At 35.4% G+C, this 17994-nt stretch overlaps 2 protein-coding genes across 2 annotated transcripts; both read right to left on the bottom strand.

Moving 5' to 3' along the window:
• Positions 1 to 271: 271 nt before the first annotated feature.
• On the bottom strand, positions 272 to 840 carry LOC127557878 (keratin-associated protein 16-3-like). Its single transcript, XM_051991164.1, has one exon. It carries the CDS (start codon positions 838 to 840, stop codon positions 580 to 582), a length of 261 nt encoding a protein of 86 aa, XP_051847124.1. The 3' UTR covers positions 272 to 579.
• A 7183-nt stretch (positions 841 to 8023) lies between these two features.
• LOC127557147 (keratin-associated protein 19-3-like) lies at positions 8024 to 17677 on the bottom strand. The gene is made up of 2 exons (XM_051990582.1): positions 17475 to 17677; positions 8024 to 8615 (listed from the first exon to the last, which is right to left on the bottom strand). Exons 1-2 carry the CDS (start codon positions 17675 to 17677, stop codon positions 8354 to 8356), a joined length of 465 nt encoding a protein of 154 aa, XP_051846542.1. The 3' UTR covers positions 8024 to 8353.
• Positions 17678 to 17994: the final 317 nt, after the last annotated feature.

Raw genomic sequence — 17994 nt, 5'->3', positions numbered from 1 at the left:
TTCTTGACATCAGTATAATGGAGAACTGGGTATTATAAAGGATTGTAAATGATCAATTTTTAACATTGCAGAAATGAAGTTTTAAAGAGGAATTTAACAAGGCAATAATTTTGAGTAGAAAACTGGAACATTATCTCTTTATTGCAAGAAATGGATTGAAGACTAAATTTTCTTCAATGTGTACAGTATAGAGTATGAGACTGAATTTCAAGGAAGAGAAGTAAAAACAGTTTTGCTAAGCCAGTCAAACAAATTTATTAGAAAATCATAACAGACCTCTCAGCCATGGTATATCAGAGCTGAGCAAACTTGATGGAAATAAGCTGTCATTTGGAGAATCACCCTCATTCCAGATGAGATTCTGCATCTTTTCCCAGAAGGCTAGATTTGGCTTTTTCTCATTCCCTGGCATGTCACTGCCCTGGGTATTTCTTAAGAATTCCAAGATTCTCTTCTGGAATCTCTCCTATGTCACGCAGGAGTAGAGGCAGATGGAATGAGATGTCCTTACAAAGATGTAGAGTTGATGCAAGCTGGGTTGGATAATAATTCCATGACACTGCAAGAACAGGTGGTTTTTCAGTAGAAACCATAGGAAGAATACCCTCCACAGCAAGATGGGCGGCAGCAGCCATAGCCATAGCTTCCACAGCCCAGGCCTCCGTAGCCATAGCCTCCACAGCCTAGGCCTCCATAGCCATAGCCACCGTAGCCATAGCCTCCACAACCACAGCCTCCACAGCCTCCATAGCCATAGCCACGGTAGCTGCCACATCCACAGCCATAACCAGAGCCATAGCCACAGCCCAGGCCTCCGTAGTAGCCTCCGTAGTAGCTCATTGTGTTAAGATTGAGAGATTTGGATGATATGAGGGTTTAACTTGAGTTAAGTATGTAGGGTACCATGTGCACTGAGACTTATATACTTCCCATGGGAGGTGTGGCAGCTTCATTCCAGAACTGCATCATTCCCACTAATGAACTTGCCAAAGCAAAATCACGTTCTTGTCATTGTTTGCTACCTGAAAATTTCTCCAGCTCATTAAAGGTGTTCTCTCTTGATTTGCTGTTTCTTTATGAAGACTCCAACAAGAATTACATTCCTGTCATTGGCAATGATGCAATGTTGTCACAGTCTACATGGTTAATATGAGTGGTGGTCTAAGCAGTTTTAATGATAGCTTCTCCTGGGGACATTGTCTTAATTGCATGACTTGTTGGCCTGACTTACTTATTCTTTCAGCATACTTTAATTTAATTTCTTTTGATCAGTGTTGTTACAAAATCACATGACAGCAAGTTTCAGATTCAAGTTGAGATAATTGTGGAGAAAAAATGTATTAAATTAGTAAATCCAACTACCCTTGGAAAAGGACACAGTATAAACATTGCAATGTTTATACTCTTTTAACCACTGCACTCAAGCTTGAAGATACAAAAAAAGATTACTAGAGTTCCTGTTTTCAGGCCAGTGAATTACAAGGATAGTGCAACAATCAAAAGAACAAGGCACCTGCCACCTACATAGAGATTTCATAGGAGAAGATCTTAGGAATAAAGGCACAAATACTTGGAACAATGTGTTAATGTCCCAAACCAGAGATTCTCTTAGATCAGGAAAAGGCAGAGATGACAGGAAGAGAAAAGAGAGGATTCTTGGCAGGATAGATAGTCAGGTAGTGAAAAGTCAAGCACAAGGTAAATGAAATACATTGAGTGAAAGCAAGTAGGCTACATAGGACAGGAGTATCAAATGTGGGGAAGAGAATTAATGTACTGAGACTAGAAAAGTAGGAAGAAGTCAGTGATGACAATGAAATCCCAAAAAAGGATATCTTCTTAAATCCATAAAAATAGTACATTCCTGATTTTTACAAGATTATTGATGCTTTGCTTTGGAATTTGTTATGGGCCAGAACTCTGAAACAAGGATTCTTACAAGGTGTTAACTCAGTAGAATTGATGAGACATTGGTTATCTAGTTTAGCATGGTGATTAATAGTTCTCTAAATTCAGTATGATTGATTTAATCTTACAATAAATAATAGTTTCCTAGTGATATAATTATTGATTTATTCTCAGTGTGGAACATATAAGCAGAGACTGAGAGCCAGAGAAGACAAGCAGACTGGAGGTGGGAGCTCAAGCTTTTGGATTCAAGGAGAGACAGATTCATTCATCGCATCTTTCACCCTGTAGTGGCAGGGCTCTCCTCCTTAGCTTCTCCACTGAAACCAAGACTCCAGAAGGCCTCTAAGAAAGCTACCCTAGGCTCCAGACAAGGAAACTAGATTGTGAAGGAAATAATAAAGGATTTGGACTTTAACATCTGGCTACTCTTGTGGTGATTACTGAACTGAAATGAAGGCTGGTCCCAAGACCTCCAGAAAACCAAACAAGAACACTACAAGAATTTTATTTGTTTGGAATGGAAGAGGAGTCAGAAAAATATTTTTAAGAAAATCCCTTGAACAGATAATCTGGTGACCATGCAGATGAAATCAGGACTTTTCCCAAGTCTGTGAACATGATTTCTTGGTTTGGTGGAAGTTATAAAGCTAAAAAGGAATTTTGAATAGTTTGTTTACTTTTGAAGAGTCAGGATAAGGAAATCAGTTATAGAGTTGGAGGTTTTGAGATATGTAAGGGGACATAAAATTGAAATTGCCTAATCTTATAGTTCATGAACTCTATAGAATTCAGTGAAATTGAAGTTTAGAAGAGATTTTGCCTGTATCTCAAGATCTTGCAGTGAATGAAGGAGAGAAAGAGGAGAGAGTGATAGGAGCCAAAAGAGGAAAAAAGAGACACAGATGGAGACCAAAACAAACACAAACACACACAGAACAGAGAAGACAAGAAAGAAACAGATGCAGAAAGACAGAGACAGAGACAGAACTAGAAGTTCTGATAGCTTAAGAAGGTCTACTCTTTCACTATAAGAGACAATTTTGTGGAGAGGAAAGAAAATAAAGAGATCTTTAGGAGTGATCATATAGGCAATGATGACAAGACAACTGGATGTTTTAGGATACCAGAAATGAAGAATATGCCTAAAGAACTGTGTCAGACCTATATAGCAGCATCTATTAGCCAGCACTTTCAAAATCTGAAAGGCCATCAAGAAGAAGGAAAACTCAGAAGAAGCCATTAATTTTGACCATGAGGCAAATTGAAGAGAAAAATATGCTTGAATATTGGATTCAGGAACCAGATGTCTAGATTTTCAAAACAATTAAAGAAGATCCAGAAGAAACTGAGATCGCTCCATTGATTGCAGTACACTCATGGACTTTTTGAATGTGTAAGTACTGAGAAGTGCTCATAATAAGAGTTTGGGTAAGATCATGCATTCATCACCTAGGTAGAGAGTCTGCTGAACAAAAGAATTCAGGTAAAATGTTGGTCTGAAAGCTGAGATGGGGTAGTTGAGGGTCAGAGAGAAAGTAACAGCCTATGGCTGAGAAGATGTAGTGGACCAAAGAGAAGGCAAGCTGTGAAACATCTCAGAGAAACTTTAACTAAGGCATGGAAAAATGAGGTCAAAGTGGTCAGGTAGGCAATAAACATCATATCTTTCCTCCTAGCCTCTAAATTTCCCATAACTTCTCTCTAAAGGATAAGAAAGTCCAGTAAGAGGTCATATGAAAACAGATATTCCAATATGATCTTGAGATTTTGTGAGATGGGCTATAAGAGAATTCAGGAAAATGGAAGTTATAGCCTATAACCTGCACTGCTTACTTTTTGATTAGTCTTTGACCAAAGTGTAGAGCAACTAGAGGAGCAGATCAATTGGAATAAAGGTCTCCAGCCCTGGGCTTGTGAGACTCACTTGAAAGAATTAAAAGTCATGGTCTTAGAGAGCACAGATGACACTGCCATCTCTGCCTCTGTCTTTCTACCCGTCTGTCTCTGAAGTTAATAGTATTTTTTCCAGTTACATGTAAATATAGTTTTTAACATTTATTTTTGTAGGTTTTGAGTTTCAAAGTTTTCTCTTTCCCTCATCCTCTTTCTAAGACAGCAACTAATCTAGAATAACATGTAACAATCATGTCATAACATGATTAACATCGTGTTAAATATATTTCCATATTATTCATGCTGTGAAAGAAGAATCAGAAAAAGGGAAAAACTATGAGAAAATTAAAATTACAAAAAATTATGCTACAATCTGCATTCTGACTTCATTGTTATTTTCCTAGTGGTGAATACTGTTTTCATCAGGAGTCTTAAAATTGTCTTGGATAATTGTATTGTGGAGAAGAGCTAAGTCTATCATAGTTGATCACTATACAATATTGCTGTTTCTGTATATGATGTTTTCCTGGATCTGTTCACTTCACTCAACATCTATTCATGTAAGTCTTTCTAGATTTTTTGAAATCTACAAGCTCATCATTTTTTTATAGAACAATAGAACAATTACATTCATATACCACAACTTCTTCAACCATTCCTCAAATGATGATTATCTCCACAATTTCCAATTCTTTGTCATCACAAAGAGAAGTGCTATAAATATTTTTGTACTTGTGGATTCTTTTCATTTTTGTACCAGAGAACTTGATCCAGAGGTGGTCTTTTATTCCCTTAAACTAATTTTGAATGTTATTACAGAGAATAAAATGTTCTTTTCCTACTTAGACTTTTCATTATTTTTATTTTTGTTGTTAATTGAATGTTTTGATCAAAATTTGAAAAATAAATAAAAAGGTATTTTATTTGTTGTAAAAAAAATGAACAGCAGAGAAGAAAAAAGCTCAACCACAGAAACTTACTTTGAGAACTCAAGTTCATCTTCAGAGGAGGATGGTGAAGTTAAAAAAAAAAAAAGCCTTTTCTACAATGTTAAATGACTACTTGCCCAGATAGAAATTTTTTTTAAATTTAAATTTTATTTTATTTAATAATAACTTTGTATTGACAGAATCCATGCCAGGGTAATTTTTTACAACATTATCCCTTGCACTCGCTTATGTTTCGTTTTTTTTCCCTCCCTCCCTCCACCCCCCCCCCCAAGATGGCAAGCAGTCCTATATATGTTAAATATGTTGCAGTATAGCCTAGATACAATACATATTTGCAGAACTGAACAGTTTTCCTGTTGCACAGGGAGAATTGGATTCAGAAGGTAAAAATAACTCGGGAAGAAAATAAAAAATGCAAATAGTTCACATTTGTTTCCCAGTGTTCCTTCTTTGGGTACAGCTGTTTCTGTCCATCATTTATCCCTTGAAACTCAGTTAGGTCTCTTTGTCATAGAAATCCACTTCCATCAGAATACATCCTCATACAATATCGTTGTCGAAGTGTATAATGATCTCCTGGTTCTGCTCATCTCACTTAGCATCAGTCCATGTAGGTCTCTCCAAGCCTCTCTGTATTCATCCTGCTGGTCATTCCTTACAGAGCAATAATATTCCATAACATTCATATACCACAATTTACCCAGCCATTCTCCAATTGATGGGCATCCATTCATTTTCCAGTTTCTAGCCACTACAAACAGCTGCCCAGATAGAATTTATGGAAGAACTCAGAAAAGAGTAAAAATCAAGTGAGAGAGATTTCACAAAAATTAAAAAAATAAAAAAGTAAAGACCATCCTTAAAAGTTATGAAAAAAAGGTTAACAAACCAGAAAAGGCGATATAGTCTTAAAAAAGAAAATAATTCTTTGAAAATTAGAATTAGGCAAAGGGAAATCAGTGAAACTATAAAAGGCTAGAAATAAAACAAAACAAAATATAAAGCAAGAAAAAATAGAGCAGAATGTGATACATCTTATAAGAAAAACAAGTGATCTGGAGAACAGATCAAGAAGAGAAAATATAAAAATAGTTGGACTATCTAAAAGTTGTGATCAAAAAAAGAATTTCTCACAATAATGCAAGAAATAATGAAAGAAAATTGTCTGGGAGTGGTAAAATATAAAGGGAAGGTAGAAATAGAAAAAAGTCCACTGATCATCACCTCATGCTTTGTGGCAAATACATAGAAATAGTATTGCCAAATTTTGAAACCCCCAGAGCAAAGAAAAAATTTTGTAAGACACACCAGCAACCACAAAAACAAACAAACAAACAAACAAACAAACAAAAACAATTCAAATATGCTCGACCTACAATTAGAATTGTACAGGATTTGCTGGCAGCCACAATAAAAGATAGCAGATCCTGGTATAAATGATTAATCAAAAGATCTAGATGTGAGGCCAAGAATTTCACATCTAGCAAAGTTATCCATAATGTTGAATTAAAAAAAAAATACTATGCTTTGAACTTGCTTTGTTTCAGGACTTTGTCTCAACCAAACCCAAACTTAGAAAATTTAATATATAAGAACCAATATCAAAGATTTATTTCAAGGAGTTCAACATGGACAAATCATTTATGTGTTGTACAGGGAAATGCCTATCACATATTTAAAATTGATATCAGTAATTGGATAGCTCAAAAGAAAGATTGAGTCAGAATTGAGATCTGATTCTAAAATGCAAACCTTTCCAGAGAAAAACAAAAATAGTAATTATTCTGCACAAACAAGATGCAGAGGAAGAACAGATACAGAAACATGAGGGGGGAAAGGAGGCCTCAAAGTTCTGAAAACCTATTCACATTGGGAATACATTAAATAGGGAACACTACATAGCCATAGCTATATCTATATACCATGAAAGACATAGCACCCTCCAAAATCTATAAGGAGATAAGGAGAAAGAGACTATAAATAAAGTGGGGTATAGAAAGATGTGTAGATTTTTGGTAGTGGGATAATGTGTGTAGATTAATGGGAAAGAGATAAAGGTGGAAAAGATAGCATAAAATTAGGTGTGGTACAGAAGGGTTTTTAGATTAATGGCAATGGAAGAAAAAGGGAAGAGAAGGATGGGCAGAAAAGACAAAGGAGGGATCCATGGGTGAGGGGAGGTTAAGTAATAGCAAGGCAAGTTAAAGAGCAGAATTACAGTAAAAGTTAACAGGGAGAGGAAATAAGAGAAATACAGAAACACTACAAAGACCAGGAGTAAAATTTATTATGGAAAAAAGTAGGGATAGTAATCATTGATCTTAAACAAAGTCAAACTTAAAGATTAAATTGAGAGAAACTTACATTATTTTAGATGCATGTTTATATGTATGTAAATATGTATGTTTGTGTATGTGAATGAGTATGAGGATATGTATGCATGTAGGTCTATGTATGTGCATGTATGTATAAGTTTGTGGGTCTATGGAAATATATATATGCTTAATTGTAGCCCGCTTGAGGGAAGTGGGGTAATGAAAGGGGTAAAAAAGAATAAAGTAAGAAAGTGTCCAGCAGAGAACAAAACAATACAAATAACAAGGAAGCAAAGAAAACATGGAACTCATGAATACAATTTCATCTATTATTATATATGCTTTCTTGAAATGGAAATTTATTGTTATGTACAGTGAATCTTCCTGATGCTTCCTGGGCACATGACAATGTTTTCTAATTTTCCTTTTCTGGTATTCTTTTTTTCTATTTTTTTAAAAATTATTTTGTAAAAAAGAAAAGAAAAGAAAATGGAGGGAGACAACTAGAAATCACTGGACCAATCCACATCTTGACAATTATCAGGAACCATTTGGATCTTCAAGGAATGGATCATCAGCAAACGGTAATGAAGATGTGAATTTCAGAAAAGTTAACATAAAAAATTAATGCACGTGCACATAAAATGTGGGAGACAGACCATGGATTACAAAAACAAAGACCTTACCATCAGTAAAGTGGGGTCCTGAGTATTGAGAAACACAATTTTTAGCACTACAGAAGTAATATTTTAGAGAGGGATTTAACAAGGAAATAAAATCTTTTTAAACAGAAATCTTGAGAGTTATCACTTTGTTGCAAAAAAAAAAAAAAGAATTGGAGACTAAATCTTCAGTAATGAAGCACAAGAATGAAAATCTCTTCACAGTTTGAGACTGAAGCCCAAATACAAGCACTTCAAGGAAGAGAGGTGAAAACAGTTTTGTTAAGCCAGTCATACAAATTTATTATATAATAACAATAGATATTTCAGCCATAGTATATCAGAGTTATGCAAAATTGCTGGAAAGAAGATGTCACTGGGAGAAAAATCCCTCATGACGATGAGATTCTGCATGTTTTTCCAGAAGAACAAATTCGGCTGCTTTTCAGTTCTTGCTATTTCATTGTCCCGAGTGATTCTGATCTGGATTCTGAGGCATTTTGTAGTAGCTCTCCTATGCCATCAAGTAGCAGAGACAGATGGAATATGATGTCATTAGGAAAATGTGGAATTAACCCAATCTTGACCAGACAATGATGCCACTTCAGGAGCAGATGTTTCTTTAGTAGAATCCAGAAGAGTAGCATCCTCCACAACAAGATGGGCGGCAGCAGCCATAGCCATAGCCTCTGTAGCCATAGCCTCCACAGCCCAGGCCTCCATAGCCATAGCCACCATAGCCCAGACCTCCACAGCCACAGCCACCATAGCCATATCCTAGGCCACAGTAGCTGCCACATCCACAGCCATAACCAGAACCATAGCCATAGCCCAGGCCTCCATAGTAGCCGCCGTAGTAGCTCATTGTGTTAAGATTCACAGATCTGAAAGGATGTCAAGGTTCAGTTTGAGTGAATGTATAGGGAATCATGTGCAGTATGACTTTTATATACTTCCAAACAGGAGGTGTGGCAGCTTCATTCCAGAATTGCATCACTCCCACTAATGAACTTGCCAAGGCAAAATCATGTTCTCGTCAATGGTTTTTTTTTTTTTTTTTTTAACCTGAGAAGAATTTCTCCAGCTCATTAAGGTTATTTTCTATTGATCTGCTGTTTCTCTATGAAGACTCCAATAAAGATTGCGTTCCTGACATAAGAAATAATTATAATGTTGCCAAAGTCCATGTGGTTAGTATAGTTGGTGGTCTAAATGGTCTTAATGGCAGTCTTTCCTGGAATATTGTTTTTATTTCACAGCTTAATGGCCGAGCCTTCTGATTCTTTGAGCGTGATTTTAATTCTGTTTCTTTTGATCACATCTTTTAGAGACTCAAGTGACAGCAAATTTTGGATTGAAGTTGAGATAATTGTGGAGAAAAAAAATGCATGGAATTAGTGAATTAAATCACCATTCAAAAAGCATAGATACAAACCACTTCCCCAATGCTTGCACTCTACTGGTTATTGTACTTAGACCTGGGAATACAAAGAGAGGTCACTGGAACATCTGTTCTCAGGAAACTCTGAAGTTCTAAGAACAATAAAAAAAAATGAAAAGAACATGACAGCTGCCACTTACACGAAGCTTTCACAGAAGAGAAGGCAAAGGGGGCAAAGGCCCTAGTTCTTGGGACAATGGGATCCTGCTGCTGTTCAGAGATTGTCTTCCATTAGGAAAAATCACAGTTGACTGTAGGAGAGAGGAGAGAATTCTTGGCAGGATACATAGCCATACATAGTGCCAAGTCAAGCAGAAGGCATGTGAGCAAAAGGCATTGTCTGAGCAAAAGTAGGTAAACTACATAGGGCATAATCTTCAAACGTGGGGAAGAGAATAAAGTGTAATGAAAATGGAAAGATAAGAGAAAGGAGTCAGTTGATGAAGTTGGTGAAATTCCAGACATAGGATATTTTCTTAAATCAATACAAAAGATGAAGCAATTGGGGTTTCCAAGATTATTAATGTAATAATTTGGGATTTTGTGTGGTTAGAGTTGGACAGGAGTCAGAAAAATATTTTAGGAAAATAACTTGATCCTGTGATTGGAGAATGGATTTGTCTGGAAAGAAGATTGAGGCAGAGAGACGAATCAAAGGATCTTGCAGAGAGGCCTGTGAAAGTTGATCAACTGTGGGGGCAATATGAGTGGGGAAAATGTGTTTGGATTGCAGGAACTTTGTGAAAACAGAAAGGAGAAGTTTTGTTAACTGGGTAATTATGATGATGCAGAAAGATCAAGATCTTTCCCAAGTCTATGAGCCTAATTTCTTGGGCTGGTGGCAGTTTCTTTGAAAGCTATAGAGAAGTTTTGAATAGATAGGTTGCTTTTGAAGAAGCAGGATTAAGGAGATCAGTTATAGAGGTGGTGGTTTTGAGATATGTAGAGGGTATAAAATTGAAATTGTCTTATCTTATAGTTTATGATACATGACTGAAACTTAGGGGAGATTTTTGCCTATAATTCGAGATTTGACAGTAAATAAAAGATGGAAAGAGTGAGTAGGAAAAAAAGAAAGGAAAAAGAGAGACAGACAGACAGAAAGAGATCCTAATTCTCTCTTTTCTTTCCTCTCCACTAAGTTCTCTCTCCTTCCTTCTCTTCTTCCTTCCTTTCCTCCCTCCCTCCCTCTCTTTCTCTGTGTCTCTGTCTGTCTCCCCTCCTATGTGGTGTGTGTGTGTGTGTGTGTGTGTGTGTGTGTGAGAGAGAGAGAGAGAGAGAGAGAGAGAGAAGAGAGAGAGAGAGAGAGAGAAGAGAGAGAGAGAATTGGATAACTTAGGGATTTCTACTCTTTCAACATAAGAGAAAATTTAATGGAGTAGAATTGGAAAAAAATAGAAATTTAAGATTAATCACATAGGCATTTGATGCCAAGATAATTGGCTGTTTCAGGATATCAGAAATAAAAAAAAATATGTCTTAAAGAACTATGTTACACCTATTGAGCAGCATCAATTAGCTAATATTTCCAAGATCTGAAAAGCCATCAAGAAGAAAGAAAACTAAGAGGAAGTCATTAGTTTTGGCCATAAGGCCAAAGTGGAGATAGTAGTTTCTCTTGAATATTGGATTCAGGAACCAGATTTTTAGGTTTTCAAAGACAGTGAAAGAAGAACCAGAAGGGACCTTGAGATAGCTCTATTGATTACTGTGCAGTCATGGACTTTCTAAATGGAGAGATACTAAGTGCTGGTATTAAGAATTTGGGTGGGATCATGCTTTCCTCACCTAGGTAGACAGGCAGCTAAACCATCAAGTTCAGGCATGCTGGTCTGAAAGCTGAGATGGTGTAGTTAGTGTTGGGGAGTGAGTCCATGTCAGATGAGGTTGTTACCAACTGAGAAGTTGTAGTGGAGAGAAGAGAAGGCAGATTGTAGCTCTTTGGTTTTGGGACATCTCAGAAAGACTTTAACTGATGAGGAGAAAAATGTGGTTAGAAACAGCAATAAACATCATATCTCTCCTCCTAGCTTCTAAATATTACACAATAATTTTCTTTTAAAAAGTTATTTTATGTTTTTGATTAAACATATATATTAACTTTTAAAATATACATTGCTTTATGAATCATGATAAGAGAAAAAATCAGAACTAAAGAGAAAATCATGAGAGAGGGGAAAAAAAACAGAAAAAAGTGAACATAGAATGTGCCGATTTACATCCAATCTCCATAATTCTCTTTCTGGATGTAGATGGTGTTTTCTAACCAAAGTTTATTGAGATTGTCTTGGATCACTGAACCACTGAGAACAGATCTTTCACAGCTGGTCATCATACAATTTTACTGTTACTGTGTACAATATATTCCTGGTTTTGCTTGCTTTGCTCATGTAAATCTTTCCAGACCTTTCTAAAATTATCTTGTTCATTATTTTTTATAGAACAATAATATTCCATTACTTTCATATACTATAACTTATTCAATCATTCCCCAATTGATGGCCATGTACTCATTTTTCAATTCTTTGTCATCACAAAAAGACTTGCTACAAACATTTTGGCACATGTAGCTCCTTTTCTTTTTTTCTTTTTTTATGATTTACTTTGGATATAGACCCAGTAGTGGCACTGCTGTGTTAAAGGATGTGTGCCCAGTTTTATAGCCCTTTGGGTATAGGTTCAGATTGCTCTCCAGAATGGTTGAATCATTCACAACTGCATCAACAATGCATTAGTTTCCCAGTTTTCCTATATCCTTTCCAACATTTATTATTATCTTTTTCTGTCATCTTGGCTATTCTGAGAGGTGTAAGATGTATATCTCAGAGATGTTTTAACTTGCATTTCATTAATCAATAGTGATTTAGAGCATTTTTTATATAACTATAGATGGCTTTAATTGGATCATCTAAAAATTGTCTGTTCATATCCTTTTACCATCAATTGGGGAATGACTTGTATTCTTATAAATTTGACACAGTTCTTTATATATTTTAGAAATTAGGCATTTATCATAAACACTGACTGTAAAATTCCCCTGCCCCCAGCTTTCTACTTCCCTTTTAATCTTGTTTTTGTTGGTCTTGTTTATGCAAACCCTTTTGAATTTAATGTAATCAAAGTTATTGATTTAATTTTTCATAATGTTCTCTATTCTTCTTTGATCATAAATTCCTCTCTTCTTCAAAAATCTGATAGGTAAACTCTCCCTTGCTCTCCTAATTTGCTTATGGTATCAGCCTTTATACCCAAATCATGTACCCATTTTGACTTTATTTTTGTATGGAGTATGAAATGTATGTTTATGCCAAGTTTCTGACATATTATTTTCCAGTTTTCCCAGCAATTTTTTGTGAAACAGTGATGTCTCTAATGTTTTTAATGGGAATGGCTGCTGTATTTTGTCAAAAGCTTTTTTTGCATCTATTGAAATCATATGTTCTCTTTTGGTTTTGTCATCAATGGTTTTGTCATTATGGCAACTGTGTTTCAATATCAGGAACACTATTGCCATAATCAACCATATTAACAACAAAACCAAAAGAAAACATATGATCATTTTAATAGATGCAAAAAAGTCCATAGGTCTCAGAGAATACTGAGGACACTATGCTAGGTCTCTTTCCCTCTCTCTTTCACTTTTCACTTAATAGTATTTCTTTTTTTTTTTTTCCCTCCAATTACATGTAAAGATAGTATTTAGCATTCTTTTTTTTTTTTGAGTTCCAAATTTTTCTCTTTCACTCCCAACTCCCAATATCACAACCAATCTTACATAACAACAATCATGCTATAATTTAATTAAAAATCACATTAAACATATTTCCACATTAGTCAAGTTGTAAAAGAAGAATCAAAACAAAAGAGAAAGTTAAAACAAAAAACAAAATGAAAATGTTATGCTATACTCTGCACTCAGATTTCATAATTCTTTTTCTGGATGTGAATAATGTTTTCCACCAGGAATTTTTTAGAATTGTCTTGAATCATAGTATTTCTAAAAAGAGGTATCATAGTGGATCATTTCACAATGTTATTGTTATTGTCTACAATATTCTTATGATTCTATTCACTTCACTCAACATCAGCTCATTTAAGTCTTTTTAGGTTTTTCTTAAATCTACCTGCTCATCATTTTTATAGACCAATAGTATTCCATTACATCCATATAGCAGAACTTATTCAGCCATTCCCCAGTCGATAGTTAACATCACAATTTCAATCCTTCATCATCACAAAAAGAGCTGCTATAAATAATGTTGGTCCATTTTTTTTTGTACCAGGTCTCTTAAGGTTTTTTAATGGCTACCAAAATGTACAGGTATTAGATTTTTTTAATTGGTTCCCATTTAGGAGAACTTGGATCCAGAAATGCTCTTTTACACTATTAAACTGATTTTCAACTTTGTTAGAGAATGAAAAGCTCTTTTCACACTAAGAATGTTCTTTTCTTTTTTTTTTAGTATTAATTGAATGTTTTAATCAAATTTTAAAAAGGAAATAAAAGAGGAACTATTAGGAAAAAATCTTTCATTTAGAATAAGGATTTTTAATACTTTTAGTGCATAAAATTAAAAAGAAAGTTGTCTTTTTGTAAATACAGTAGTAGACTTAGCTAAAGCATTACTTTAAAACCTTGAACTTTTTAGATAACTCTTATTTTCTGGGTTGTAAAATTCAAACACTTATAGAATAGTTAGAAAGACTTGATTAGGTCACCAGAAGCTCATTATGCTTCACAAACTAATAAATAACAAATCTCAGTATTAGTAATGTAACCTCTAAAGTATCCTTGGGGATTCAGCAATTGAGTTTGACTGCATCTAGGGCACCATTATTGACAGAACTATTGTCAACAAACATCTAGACTCATAAAAACTGAAGAACAATATTTTGAAAAGATGTCATCATTTGTTGTTCTTGTTTTGTTGTGTCTGACACTTCATGATCTCACCTGAGATCCCTCTGACAGAGATACTGGAGTGATTTTCTATCTCCTTCTTTAGTTTGTCTTACAGATGGGGAAACTGCAGCATACGTGTTCAAGTCATTTGCCCAGGATCACATAGCCAGTGTCTGATGCTGGATTTAACCTAGATCCTTCCAACTCCACAACATTCACTCTATCCATAGCATCACCCCACTGCCCAATCATGTCAATATTCTCCGCATGGAAAGCTTTCCATGCATGGTAGTCATGGTAGAAGAAATTAAAATCATGTGGGATGAGGTCAGACATGTGATATCTTATCTGCTACTACAATTATCCTGAATATTTTTAGCAGTACTCAGCCTAAGGTAGCTTGTTTCCTGATATATTTTTATTAAAAATAATTAGTTAAATAACTTATTTTATTTTTAATATATGGAATACAACCAGCATTCTAATCATATATATTTTTTAATTATAGCTTTTTATTTATAAGATATATGCATGGGTAATTTTTCAGCATTGATCCTTGCAAAACCTTCTGTTCTAGCTTTTTTCCTCCTTCCCCCACCCCCTCCCTTAGATGGCAGGTAGACCAATACATGTTAAATATGTTAAAGTATATGTTAAATACAATATATGTATACATGTCCATATAGTTTCTAATAATATTCTATACTAAAAAAAGATGATGTATATGGAACTGGAAATCTATTAAGTACACTTTGTATTTCTTTGAAAGAGAAAAATCATTTTCTTTCTGAAGGATTAATTTCCATTGAAATGACCATCATAGCATGTCTACAGGCAAAATACTGATAAATCACTTAGAAATTTGTTTGGGGAAGAATTGGTTGAAATGAATTTTTTGAAAGAATTTCCATTGACATGCCAGGGAATCAGTAGAAACATACATGCTTGTTGGCAAAAGGAGAATGAAGGCTAGGAATTACATATTTATGAATACTCATTAATTTTGAGATAAACTGCCAGAGGCACAAGATCAACCGCTACACTTGCAGTATTTCTTCCACTATCTGAAACAATATTTCAATAGTCAAATATTTCAACAGCCAAAAGTTTATTAAGTTACTACTATATACTTTGTAGGGTACTAAGCTCTTTCTTCACCAAAACCTTTCTGAGGGATTTGATTTTTGGGACCAAAAATCACACCAAATTGTTGTGTAAAGCAGAGACTCTTCTTCCCTGCAGATTGAGTTTATGTGTTTGAGGAGAGAGAGAGAAAGGAAAGAAGGGAGGGAGAGAGAGGGAAGGAGGGAGGAAGGAAAGGAAGAAAGTAGGGACAAAGGGAGAGAGAGGAAAGAAGAAAGAGAGAACTTAGTGGAGAGAAAAGAAAGGAGAGAGAATGTTAGGATTGATTTCATAGGCATTGATCCTACAGGACAACTTATGCTAATAGAAATAAATAATTAGGTAAGAAGAACAATGTCAAACCTATGCAACAAAACTAATCATCCAGTGTTTTAAGAGACAAAGGGAAATCAAGAAAGAAGACTCAGAAGAAACTATTAATTTTGGCCATGAAGAAATCACTGGATATTTTGGAGAGAGTAAATTCTCTTTAATGTTAATTTTAGAAACCAAATATCTAGGACTTTTTTTTTTTTTGGCAAGGAGATTGGGATTAAGTGACTTGCCCAGGATCACACAATTAGTAAGTATCAAGTGTCTGAGGTTGGATTTGAACTAAAATCCTCTTAACTCCAGGGTTCATGCTCTATTCACTGTACCAGATCTCTTACATTTGTAAAAAATGATCATTGAGAAGGAGAGGTATTAGATATTTGTCATTTATTCCCAATTTGGAAAACTTGGTTCTAGAGATAGTCTTTTACCTCTCAAAAGCAATTTTCATCCTTGATGGATGAAAGAATAAAATTCTTTTTTTTATTTGAAAAGCTGTCAAAGGGCCTGAAGAATTAATTTCCAATGAAGTGACCTTTATAGGATGTCATCAGGCAAAGGAATGATGAATTATTTGTAGATATAATTTGAAAAAAATTGAAGGGAGTGAATCTCCTGAAAGCCTTTCTATTGAAAAAGCAGTTGAACTTCAGACATCTACATACTTTTTACAGAAAAGAGAAAAAAGAGCTAGGCATTATATATACACATGTACTTAAAAATAAACTATAGGAGGGATGAAAATCCACTGGTTGCTGAACTTATAGTGTTTCCTCCACTGCATAAAATACTAGTTCAATCTATAAACATTTCAACAGATAAAAATTTATTAAGCTCTTCCTATTTGCCTCATAGAGGTTATTGCATTCTGACCAAGGACTCATCTGAGAGATATGATTTTGATGGCCAATGTCCAAAGTTTAGCTATGGAGCAATAAATCAGATAGTCTCTTTCTCTGCAAGTTTGAGTTCAGGTGTTTGAGGGCTTTAAGAAACATTCTTTAAAAATTGGTCCACTTCCCCCATGGACTGAAAGGCCTTTGTTAGGCCCTTCCAGACTGGCTGTATAGTTGAGGAGATAGAATCTTCAGACTTAGTTTATGTCTTTCTTCTGAAGATTTTGTGATGTGGTATTCACTTGTGCAGGGAATTTCCAATTGGTAAATGATAAAAAGTAGTGGGAAACAATGAGAGGTCATCTGCTCAATCTACATCTTAACAATCAATAGAGATCTTTTGTATATGGAAATGCTAGACTATGAACATGAGACAATGAACATGTTCATCTTTGAGAAAACTTGGACAAAAACCCTGTCAATGGGCACACAGACTTGGGAGAAGGGCTATAGCTTTAAAAAAATACATAATTATGAAGTACTAAAATTGACACACTACAGAAACTTGAGAAAGGGATTCAACAAAGAAAAATACTTTAAAACAAAAATCTGGATATTCCTTCATTGTAGCACATGAATTGGAGACCAAATATTTTGCACTAACACACAAACTTAAGTCAAGATTGAAATCTCTCCTCATGTTAGACTGAAACCCATGTAAAAAGAGGTCAATGAAAAGAGGTGGAAACAGTTTTGTTAAGTCAGTAAAAGAACTTTATTTGAAAATCCCAACAGATTCATCAGCCATGGTATATCAGAGCTGAGCAAACTTGCTGGAAATGAGTTGCTATTGGAGGGATTTCCCTCATGAAATGTTGAGATTCTGCTTCAATTCCAGAAGGGTGGGTCTGACTGCATCTCAGTCCCTGCCACTTCCTTATCTTGAGTGGTCCATAAGGATTCCAAGATGCTCTCCTATGTCACGCAGTTGTAGATAGAATATCATGTCCTTCCAAAATCATGGAGTTCACCTCAAGCTGGCTTGGACAAGGATTCCAGGACATTGCAGGAGCAGAGAGTTTTTCAGTAGAAGCCATAAGAAGAATACCTTCCACAGCAAGATGGGCGGCAGCAGCCATAGCCATAGCTACCATAGCCCAGGCCTCCATAGCCATAACCACCATAGCCCAGGCCTCCATAGCCACAGCCTCCAAAGCCATAGCCTAGGCCACGGTAGCTGCCACATCCACAGCCATAACCAGAGCCATAGCCATAGCCCAGGCCTCCATAGTAGCTGCCGTAGTAGCTCATGGTGTCAAGTTTCACAGATTTAGTTTGTATGAATGTGTAGGAGCCATGTGCACTGGGACTTTTATACCTTCCTGCAGGAGGTGTGGCAACTTCATTCCAAACCTACATCATTCCCTTTAATGAACTTGCAAGGGCAATTACATTCTTGTCATTGTTACCTGAGAAGAATTTCTCCAGCTCAATTAGGATGTTTTCTCTTGATTTGCTTTTTCTCTACAAAAACTCCAACATGGATTGAATTCCTATGCTGAGAAATAATTGTAATATTTCTAAAGCCTAGGTTAGTTTGGCTGCTGATAAACAGTTTTAGAGCAGCC

Source organism: Antechinus flavipes, chromosome 3, assembly GCF_016432865.1.
Source record: "Antechinus flavipes isolate AdamAnt ecotype Samford, QLD, Australia chromosome 3, AdamAnt_v2, whole genome shotgun sequence".
In the NCBI taxonomy this organism is placed as follows: domain Eukaryota; kingdom Metazoa; phylum Chordata; class Mammalia; order Dasyuromorphia; family Dasyuridae; genus Antechinus; species Antechinus flavipes.
Note: the sequence above shows the minus strand (reverse complement) of the source record. Positions and strands in the feature narration are given on the sequence as shown.